General features: G+C 38.0%; 1 protein-coding gene across 1 annotated transcript; it reads right to left on the bottom strand.

The window, feature by feature from the left end:
* Positions 1-282: 282 nt before the first annotated feature.
* Positions 283-6,446, bottom strand: c1qtnf13 (C1q and TNF related 13). The gene is made up of 2 exons (XM_057837232.1): positions 6,298-6,446; positions 283-1,822 (listed from the first exon to the last, which is right to left on the bottom strand). The coding sequence occupies exons 1-2, from the start codon at positions 6,329-6,331 to the stop codon at positions 774-776; spliced, it is 1,083 nt and encodes a 360-aa protein (XP_057693215.1). The 5' UTR covers positions 6,332-6,446; the 3' UTR covers positions 283-773.
* Positions 6,447-11,903: the final 5,457 nt, after the last annotated feature.

Here is an 11,903-nt window from a genome sequence, read left to right on the forward strand (position 1 = left end):
GGCAATAATGGGAATGTCATGCCATGATTGACCAATACTGAACCACATATAAGGCGCATCGGATTATAAGGCGCACTGTTGGCTTTAGAGAAAATTGAAAGTTTTAGGTGCGCCTTATAGTGCAGAAAAAATGTATTTTATGAACTAAAAACTCATCACTATATGTAGGAATTTCATATCAGGTTAAAATCTAATCTACTCAAGATTTATTAATCAGCCTGCTCAGTATACATTTTAATTTGAAGAATTGGGAAAATTGTAAGAACTTTTTAATGTCCAATATAATTGTTTTTGCATGCATGTGTAATATAGATATTTTCCATATAATTTCACATAGGTTTTACATACACACAAAACTAAACATCACTCTTAAAGTAATAGTAATACAGTACAGACACAGCAATGGATTACATCATAAACATCCTTCAAGATCACACAAGATCATTGTCCAAATATACATGACAGGCTTATGCACTTTTCTCGTTTATAGCTATAGCTCAACGTACAATGTAAATCAAATTTTGATTCGGCAATTAGTCATATTATACTTTACTAGAGACGTCAAACGACTGAATTGCACATTTTGAATGATTTGTATCACACTACCACCTGGTGGAGATATCTGCTAATAAATGTCCCACTGGAATTTCTGGTAGATTGCTAGATAGACAGCTATTTATGTAGCTATAGATATAGTAAATATGAAAATAGGGAAACTGTATTACTGCTTTTATATACTTTTTTTCTTTGAGTAAAAATAAACAATATTTACATTAAAGTTCTGTTCCTATTTTTGGATGTGTGTAATTAGGGTTGGCCTCCGGATACACCAAGAATCCTGAGAAGGTGGTGTACCTCCCTTGGTTGCTGTACACAGCATAGCGATTATCATGCTGACTGTACAGCCACACAGTGTCACCCTGGCGAAGGCTCAGCATTAAGCTCTGACTCTGCATCTCCCGTCTCTTGGAGGTGTCCTCGTCAAACACCATGGCCTGCACCACACCCTCCCCGGTCATCAGCTTCACAGAAACAGCTTTACGGGGATGTTTCCCCACCGTGAACGCAAAAAAGTAGGCACCCGGAAAGAGGCAGGTGAACTTGCCGGAGGATTTGTTAAAATGCCCCCCTATGTTGACGAATTCTACGTCGAAGGTCAGGGGTGACTTGTACTGCTTCTTGCGACTCTGACCTAGGAACGTGGATGTCCGTGCCACGGAGAAGGCGGATCGGGGCTGCTGGAATGGTTGATATGATTCGGCACGAGGGGGACAGTTTGGGTGAGAGGTCAGGTGGTTGCTGATGTAGCTGCTTGAAGACGTGTCAGGATAGACGAGGTAACCAGAGAAGGTGATGTATGGGCCGGCATTGCTGTACAAAGCATACTGAGAACTCTGCTGCAACAGCAACCATACGGTGTCCAGTTCCTCCAGTGCAATCATTATGCTTTGGCTTTGAACTTTCCTACCTTTCTTACGATAGTCATCATATGCCATGGCCTGCACTTCTCGCCCGTTTTTCACCAGTATGACAGAGAGCATTTTATTTGGAAATTTCCCCATTGAGAAGGAGAAGTAGTACACTCCTGGAATTCGGCAGCGAAAGTAACCGGTGTCTGGATTGAAGTCCCTTCCAATGTTGACTGTGAGCTTGTTGAAAGTCACAACACTCTGCTTGCCTCCAACTATGCTACTGGTGCGCGAAGCAGAGAAAGCTGAGCGAAGGCCTGTTGTCACCGGAGGGGCTTGTAGGGCTGAGACTTGAAGCGAGCAGGTGATCATAATCAGTAAAGCTGCAAGATACTTTTGTGAGCCCCTTTCAGCTGAAAAAGAAAAACAAAGAAACAAAGCGCACTTCAAAGAAATGTTCCACTATGCAATTAGAATAAATACAGTGGTATGAAAAAGTATCTGAACCTTTTGGAATTTCTCCCATTTCGGCATAAAATCACCATCAAATGTGATCTGATCTTTGTCAAAATCACACAGATGTAAAAACCGTGTCTGCCTTAGCTAAAACCACCCAAACATTTATAGGTTGTCATATTTTAATGAAGATAGAATGCAAACAATGACAGAAGGGGGAAAATAAGTAAGTGAACCCTCTGCTACAAGCTGCCGTCAGTGGCATTGATTTAGTCTTTCCATATCCTGTTTTATTTTGGTAGGTTACTTTGTGTTCACTTAAGTCAGCTTTGTCTTCCTCCCCTAATCACCTGAGTTTCCACACATCTGTTTCCCATTAGCTGTACTCCCTAAATACTACTCTTGTTTATTGTCCTTTGCCAGTGCGTTTTCAGTGTTTTTGGAAATCAGTAGGCCATTACGTCACCACTGTCCTTGAAGATAAGCTTTTGCCTTTGCCTATTTTGTGTTGTACTTTGAATCCTATTTTCTTCATTACCTTTTGTGAATTTAACACTTACTGGACATTGCAGTCCTCTCTTCTCGTGCGTTTGAGTTCAGCCGTGTGTGCCCCTTTGTGACACCCTCTGCCTAAGGAGACTTAAAAAGCAATTGAAACAAATATTATGAAACAATTTAAGTCAGGTTTGTGCCCAATCACTGATGAGTGGTTTAAAGCTACCCTGCCCACTATTTTATTCACACCTGGTAAGTGTATGGCACTGTTGCTTCTCTCTCAAGGAGTGGCCGTCCACCAAAGATGATGCCAAGAGTATAGCGCAGAATACTCAGAGAGCTAAAAAAGAACCTTAGAGTGTCTGCTCAAGACTTACAGAAATCACTGGCACAGTCCAATATCTCTGTGCACACATCAAGTATATGTAAAATTATGGCCGAGAATTGTGTTAATGGGAGGACGCCATGGAGAAAGCCACTGCTGTCTAAAAAAAAACAAAACATTGTTGCTCGTTTGATGATGGCAAAAAGCACCTGGACACTCCGCAGAAGTTTTGGCAAAATATTTTGTGGACTGATGAAACCAAAGTTGAATTGTTTGAGAGTAACACACAACGTCATATCTGGAGGTAAAATGGGACAGCTCACCAACATCAACACCTCATCCCCAACGTGAAGCATTGTGGAGGGAGCATCATTATTTGGGGCTGTTTTGCTACCTCAGGGTCTGGACAACTTGCAATCATTAATGCAAGAATGAATTCAAATGTTTAACAGGATGTTTTGCAGGAAAACTTGTGGCCATCTGTCAGACAGTTGAAGCTAAAAAGAGAATGGATGCTGCAACAAGACAATGTTCCAAAACACAGAAGTAAATCAACTTCAGAATGGTTTCAGAAGAACAAAATACATGTTCTGCAGTGGCCAAGTCAAAGTCCAGACTTAAACCCCATTGAGATGCTGTGACCTAAAGACAGCGATTCATGCCAGACATCCCAGATTTGACAGAACTACAGTAGTTTTGTAGAGAAGAATGGGCTAAGATAAGTGCTGATCGATGTGCCAGACTGATCTGCAGCTACAGGAAGCGTCTGGTTGAAGTAATTGCTGCCTAAGGGGGGGACAAAATATTAAATGTGATGGTTAACTTACTTATTTTCCCCCCATTCTGTCATTGTTTGCATACTATCCTCATTAAAATATGAAAACCTATAAATGTTTGGGTGGTTTTAATTAAAGCAGACACTGTATTTTTCCATCTGTGTGATTTTGACAAAGATCAGATCACATTTGATGGTGATTTTAGCAGAAAAGTGAGAAATTCCAAAAGGTTCAGATACTTTTTCATACCACTGTAAAATATCAAATTTTGCACCAATCTACTCGCAGCTATGGTTGCCAGAATTTTACATTGAAAAAAAAAAAATAGGAAACAGGGCTTCAGTTACTCAGTTACCGTCACTTTACTGTACATTTTTGCAGATTTAAAATGAAAAAAAAATTAAAATATGATAATTTTAAAAAACCTTTCTATGTCACTGTGGCAGTCAAGCGTACCGACTATCGAGCCCTGGTTGAAGAATGAGGGGGAATGAGAAATGGAGTGCAGTGATGTCACCACCATCATCATCCAAGTAACAATGGTGCCATGACCCACATCGAAGCAAGGTATTGGTGGGGTGAGCGTAACGGATGCCAGTGAGTGCTCTGCATGTAGAATTTTAGGAAAGCCTTACTCCCTGAGAACGTAAAGGAGTGTGCTGGAATCCTACGTTTTTATGCTCAGTAGTCAGCATCCTTGACTGCAATGGCGACAGAGTGCAGTGATGTACCTACTGTCAGATGACCCTACTGACCAGTTACACATGCATACTTTATAGTCATTTGCAGTAAAAAATAACTGTATTTCAAAATTTTTTTTTTTTTTTATAAATTCATATTTATTTTATAATTCCGTTGAAAGTAAGTTGTTTTTATGGTAGTTTGTTGTTAATTTGACAGTAAACCTTTTATGGTTTCCCCCGTTTAAAAAAAAAAAAAAATTTTAATGATACAATTCTAGCAGTCACAGCCTGTAGTGCAGCGATCCCTCTCTACTTTGCACTTCGCGCCCTCAGTCCATCGCAGATTTCTTTTTCATTTCAAACAAATAAATAAATACAATATTTACTTAAAAATTTTTAAGATATATGCATATACTGTATACATATAAACAAATCATTGTTTTTTATACTATATATATATAAATATAATATCCTTTATATCATAATTATTACATTTGCAGTGCTTAAAAACCATTTATAAAAATATACATGTATGTATAGTTTTTTGTTTGTTTGTTTGTTTGTTTTTTTGTTTTTAATTATACTTTGGGAAAAAAGGGAAAAAAAAACATGTCTTGTATGTTTATCCTTCCAATGCTGTTGAATCAGAAAAAATACATTGAGTACACTGAATTTTAAAAAAAAATGTAAGTAAGCTCCGCCTCTACTTCGCGGATTCACGATTTTCGCTTAGGCGGAGGGGCGGTCCACACTGACCGTGAAAAACAAGGGATCATGGTGTTTTAACCCTTTCAGGGACAGTGGTCATTACTGTGGACAGTTATTCAAAAGTTGAACTTAAGACCTTTAAACAATTATAGATTAAGTGACTATTTTTAGTCATATAAAAAAAAAACTGTAAATATTAGCAATCATCATTATTATTTTATATGATTAATCATTATTTTATTTGTGATATTTTCTATATTAATACAGCAGTAATAATACATTTATACATTAATGCAATGTTTTTAAAAACCAAGCAGCACTCAAAGGTTTTACTTTTGTTGTTTTTTTTTTCTAAAAGTATTTAACTTATTGCATGCATGCCATTGACGATGCTATATGTCCATGTCATTTAAACCGGGGAGACTTGCTTTCAATGTTCATGTTTCACTGGGTTCGTTTATTAGCCTCCCCCAATTGAAATGGATTGGACGTCTAGCACCGCAAATGGCAGCTAGTGAGTAAAAGTAAGTGTTAAAACATAGTAGAATCATAATTTGTGCATGGAATGACATGGATCCTGTACCATGAGCATGATGTATCAGAGTTGGTGTAATATTGTAATGTGATGGTTATCATATTCATCTCCACTGCTAGCTGATTGAAATGGTGCGACCAGTCGCGCCACCGTAATGTGGCTGATACACTGATTCTCTCTGTGAACACATGCGACTGAATTAGGTTATGCTTCATCTGCTCCTGTGTGAGGTGAACAATGGACATTTTTAGGAGATTTTGGTGAGGTGGGGCGGAACGGAATGGTTGTTAAGTACAACAACTAAACATTCATGTTTTTTCATAGTTTTTTCATGCTGGTTCTCTTATATCGTATGTATTTTTATCACACACAAAAAAACAGCACTTCTTACCTGGGATGCAGAATCACTGTTAGTTCTAAGTAAAAACTATGCAATCGCATTTGTTACATGGAAAATATAGAAACCATTTGACATTGTGACGCCACCAAATGTTTCACACGGCTTTCCTAGATGCATATTTCACAAAAAAATAGTTTTATGGTTTGATAATAACTTGGTGAGCAGGTTAAATATTTTAAAACAAACAGACAAAAACTACTACAGTCCAAATTTCCTTTCCAAATTTACGGTAAATATGAATTGCTACCTCCCAAGAAAGCGATAATGATGGGAAAAAAAAAGCTCAACCAGGAAACATGTTCTCCATGTAAGCGTCAATAAAGTTTATATTGAACTGAGATCATGATTTAGTATTACCACGAAAATTAATGTCATTGTTGTCCACTAATTCAACGTTCAAAATCTTTCTCCAAAGACATATAATTTTGCATATTTATACGACAACAGTCCACCTGCCATGTCAAATTATTATGCCTATGGCTAAATTTATGATAGAAATACAAAACTCACCTGTTGAGCAATGCAGCATATGAAATCCTGACATCTTCCTTTAAAAGATATACGATTAAATGCAGTTCCAGTGAGGTGCGTGTTGGTCAACTGCTGATGTCCCAATAAATTCTTAGAGCGGCCTGAAACTCAAATCGCATAACCTTTTGTCTGCATGCATATGTCAAGAGGAGGAGCTCTGCACCATCCTCCAATCTTCCGTCTTTAGGAAACAAAACTTTTTGAAGGACTATCTTGCATCCGCCCCTCTCTTGGCCTGTTAAGTCTAATACATCCTTTGTTTTGTCTAAAACAACTGATGGAGCAAGCCCAAAAAGAAGCTTGCTGTCATGCTAAGTCTGATATTTTAAATTGAAAAAATCTTCAGTCGTTTGAAAAATACAATTTTTGAGGCACTACCAAGGTTTATGTATGTACGAATTTGCTGCAGTACTTAAAGCAATAAATCATTACATAACTGGACCTGCATGTTGTATGAATTTACAGAATGTGAAAATTTTAGCAGTCATAAACTGTTTAGTTAAAAGTAGTCTTTCAATCTCAGAGAAAACAGTGGAGGAGTTAGATTGGGGTGGGCGACGCAGCGGGGACCCCTAGGCCCAGTGCGTGAGTAGACCGCCATCCAGGTAGCATGACAGGCCCATACCCCACAAGTGCAAGCAGCATGCCAGTCACCGCCGGGGCCCGAGCATGACACTGGGAAAGAGGGGACGAAAATGGGGGCAAGAAAACAAGAAGGAAGGCACCGCGGATGCAGTAAGAGGGAGCCCAGCAATCACAACTGCAACCATCTGCCTGGATGAGGACGATGCCCCATCCTAAGAGCTATGCCATAAGAAAAGTAGGACCCGCCCAACATGGATTGTCACGCTGTTAATGTAACATTCTGTAACCTCCGTCAACCCAATGGGGACTACAACAACAGAACTGTTGTTTTGATATAATATAGGGAGACTACACCAAGCCCCATTGCCCCTTCTTGATTTTACATTCTAGAATATTTTTAATTTAAATTTGATTCTTATGAAGAGGTCCTTATCAATGATTGGCTTCTGCTCCAGATAAACAAATAATGTTCAGTTTGCTTTTTACAAACAGGAGACAAGGAAGGCGATGCCGGCTCTATGCAGGGGCAAGAAGGGTGCCCCTGCGTAGAGCAGTGTGTGTGCAGAGCAGAGTAGAGCGCGACTGGTCTGTTGGCAGCGAATTACAGATCGTGTGAATGCGTCAATATGCCAGTTTACTTATGTCCATGAAAAGATATAAAGCATGCTGTCAGGACAATAAAATTAGATTTGGTACGTTAACTGTAAGAAATAATTTATCGTATGTGCATCACCACATGAAGCAGGATGATTGTATGTTTAGTCCCATTGACTGTATGAGTATGTATGTCCTTTGAACATCTTCAGAGTAGAGGTATAGATCGGGCCTGAAAAAATCCAGCCCGACCCGGCCCGATCAATTAACTTGATTTGCAAGCCCGAGCCCGAAACCCCCCCGAAATTTTATGTTATATTTGTGAGGAGTCAGGAGAAGGAAAAGCGAGGATGCGACGCGTGGTTGCCCTTTGTGTGATCACATTTGTGATGATGCCTGTCCATAATGATAACAAATTGAAGCCCGTCTTTCGTAACAAATTCTCGCAGTTAAACAAGACGGTAAGATGCATATTCAATAAACATTTATATCTTTTATATATGTGTGTTTGTTCTATAAGTGGATTTGACATTTTTTTTAGTCTCTTTGACTTGGCAGAAAAAAAACGCAAGTTCTATCAATGTTTAAATAGCCTACATATTTTTTGATCATTATAAATGCATTTACACAACGAAATAACACTGGAAAAGTTTGTTAAATATATTTCTCGTATGAGAGCAATAAGCGCCACATTCGTTTACATTCAGCGAAGCCGACACAGGTTTCTGTATATCATCTTCAACAATCAATGTGAAGCCTTTCCATACCCCACTCCTACCACTTTCCGAATCACACGGCATACAGTGTTCTTACTCAGATATCCAGCATCACCGACGATATATATATATGTTTTCTGCTGGCGAAATAGCGCAAGGGCAGGCACACATTCTGCTCGATTGTGAGGGCCTGACTTCGGCGGGTTACATTAGAGACGTCCGCCTCGATCAGCTGGCACAGTAAACAAATTCCCCAGGCTGAAAATCTACATCTTTCATGGAGAACATCGTCCGGGTACGCCAGCGGATTCTGAAGGTCTCTAAATACTTGTGTCCTCCGATGAGAGTCCCTCACAATCTGCGCACCAATGTCATACGGTTCGTCCAGGTACGCTGTCATTGTCAAGAGGACATGTCCGTGGAGGAGTGCTGTTTGATTAGAGCAGGGTTAATCAGAAACATGGGGTTAAACAAGATCTAACTCTGAGACGACTAGGTTTGACGTGTGGCGTATGTTGCCATGCCAACGAGGGGTGTGACAAAATATCGAAATGGTGATATATTGTGATACTTTGTATCCCAAAAGGTTATCAATATGCTCCTGCCAAGAATCGAGATATCGTTTTAAAAAACTGTCAATATATAAAAAAATAAAAAAGAACAAACAAGTTGCTACCAAAATCATCCACCATAATAGTGTCTCAAGTAAACTCTAAGGCTGCATTGACGGTGCACGACGCCCAATCCATTTAGATTGGGAACGTTCGTTCATTCGAAACCAGAGCATTCACAGTCATTCTGTCCGATTTTCAGGCCATTTACAGGTCACTTGCGATTAATTTGAGGGCATTTACAGGTCATTTCCTGTTGAGTTTGAGTCACTGCCTATTCATTTGGGTGATACCCAGGTCACTTCCAGTTCTGTAACTCCAAACAAACAGGAAGTGACCCATAAAATACCCCAAAATCAACAAAAAGTTACTGAACAGGTAAATGACCTTAAATGGCCCAAAATTACCTCATTGCCTGGCATTGGCTGCCACTGATGGCTATAGACGTTCAATCTGTTTGAAGTGGGAGTGATGGCACCGAATGAACGAATGTTTATTCGCTGCCACCCTCCCAGTTCAAATGGATTGGACGTCTACTAGTGATAAACTCATTCTAATTCACTGCAGAAGGTTGTTTTTCTGTTTTTTAGTTGTTTGTAGAATATCCTACAATGATTTCCTTACCAATGTATTGATAATCGTTGTATCGCCATATTTTCAGATCATCGTTATCGTGAGCTTTATATCGCAAATCGTATCATATCGTGAGGTACCAAGAGGTTCCCACTCCTAATGGCAACATTCCCCTGTTTCAACATATCCACCTTTCGTAGTCCCGGTTAGCCGGGAAGTTAGGCTGCACGCGATGAAGTTACTCTCGAAGTTACCCTGATAAACCAGAAAACCCGCTTTGTAGTACAGGCCACTGGCCTAAACATTTCACTAACATGTACTGTATTTAAAACACACATGAATTTGTATTAATTTATTTCCAATAACCTCCAGTCTTTAAATCATCTCGTGTTTCCTGGTTGTGTAGCTGGCTTCCAGTGATTTGTAAATGTTTCTTTTTTTTTCCCATCCAGTCGGATTTCAAATTCAATGGATTGCATACCTGTCAAGTTGTATGGTTTCGGCGTAATTTGTACAAATGAGCACTGGTTTTTAAATGTGTACGCTGTACATTCAAAATCTGTACGTTTTTCGTGCATTACGTACATTTTTTTTCCTCCGTTTGGATTTTGTCACAGTTTCAGCAACGAGACAATGTGCGTTACTATGCGTTACTACGTTGGTTGAATGACGTGAGAAAAGTCAGAGAGAGAGAGAGAAGAGTGTTTGTTGTGATGTTGTAGCAACATGCGACGCTAGGCTAGGTGGCTCCAATATTTCCTAACTGTAGCCGACAGCCTACAATCTACGCCTAGATATCTCATGCATATAGAACTACATGCGAAATGACAGACTGGCGTTAGTAAACAGCCGCCATTTTAGAGCAGTACACTTCTCAGAAAGGCTCTGTTGTAGTGAACCTTCCTGGCGAACCTAAGTAACTTTTTTTATCTAAAATACTCCTAAATCGGCAAAATCTTGACTTGAATCTATCTTTAAATGATGAAACAGTTTTAAAACTTTCACGTCAAAATGAAATAATAAATAAATGACTTCCAAACATAGCAAAGGTTACTTTTTGTTTGTTTGTTTGTTTGTTTTTTGAAAAAAAAAAAAAAAAAAAAAAAAAAAAAAAACATGAAAGTTAACACCAGTTACTTTGCCTAGTAACTAATTACTCTTACATTCAGATAACTGAGTTACTAACGCAATTACTTTTTGGGAGAAATAATTTGTAACTAATTAATTACTTTTTAAAAGTAAGATTAACAACACTGGTCATAAAGACTAAGTCTGCAGAATGAAAAGTGACGAAATCGGAGATTTTATTCTGCCAATTTGTTGTCGAACACAATTTGCCCGCAACTATTGCTGATCACTTCTCAGATTTAGCAAAAGAAATGTTCCCTGACTCAAAGATTGCATCGGTGAGTTAATTTTATCAATTGACTTTTTTAATTTATAATTAGATACATTAACGAACTACCTTCAAGTCAAACTGAATTGCGAGCTGAAGTGCCATGAAGTGCAGCCATCAAGACATGATAGAAATTGCCAAAAGTGCTACATACAATTATAACAAAAGTCACTTTTAATTTTAGTAATCATGATGTAGTTGTAGATATTGATTGCTCTTTGATTGCTCCAGGTTATATGCATAAGCGGATTTTAAGGGGGGCCAGGCCCCCCGTGGTGGACGAAAAGTGTCATTGCATGTAATTCACTTTCCTATATATATATAAAAGTTGTAAAGCAATAAAACTGCAACAAAAATGAATGAAATGAACAAAAAATATATTTTATAATGGGTCAAAATTATTTTTTGAACAGATCATGTGTTTAGCAGGTTAGACGGAAAAAATACATATTTATGTATATTTTTCAAATGATTTTTTTTCTTTGATTGAAATTTTTTTTTTTTTTTTTTTTGATAGAAGCAACTTTTTTGGGGATTAAATGATTTAGACACAAATGTCCTACCCATAATATGGCTCAAACACAAAAAGGATTGTTTCAATCAAAGAAAACTTTTTCGATGAAAAATTAAGTGTTCAAACGCAAAATTTTCAATCTCAAATGTTTTTTCGCTTATAAAATTTTTTTCACCATCATTGAATTTTTTCTGTTTTTGACTGATTTTTCTTTTTGAAAATATATATTTTTTTGAAGCAACTTATTTTTTGATTGAATAATGACAAAAATGTCCTAGCAAAAATGTGGCCCAAAGACAAATCAACATTACTTCAAAAAAAAAAAAAAAAAAAAACGACTTCATTCAAAAAAAAAAAAAAGATCAAAGAAAAATAGCTTTCGCATGCATTTTTTTTAAATTTCAAATTTATTTTTGCATTCAAACGCTTTTTTTTTTTTTGATTGAAGCGACGTTTTTTTGAGTTGAAAATGTATATTTTGATTGAAGCAACTTTTTTTGATTGAATAATAAAAACACAAATCTACTTCCATATGGCTCCACCCAGGGGATACAATTTTTGACTGGGGTAACTACATTGACACGACACCGGCGGGC

The sequence above is a fragment of the Corythoichthys intestinalis genome, chromosome 5 (assembly GCF_030265065.1).
Source record: "Corythoichthys intestinalis isolate RoL2023-P3 chromosome 5, ASM3026506v1, whole genome shotgun sequence".
Classification (NCBI taxonomy): domain Eukaryota; kingdom Metazoa; phylum Chordata; class Actinopteri; order Syngnathiformes; family Syngnathidae; genus Corythoichthys; species Corythoichthys intestinalis.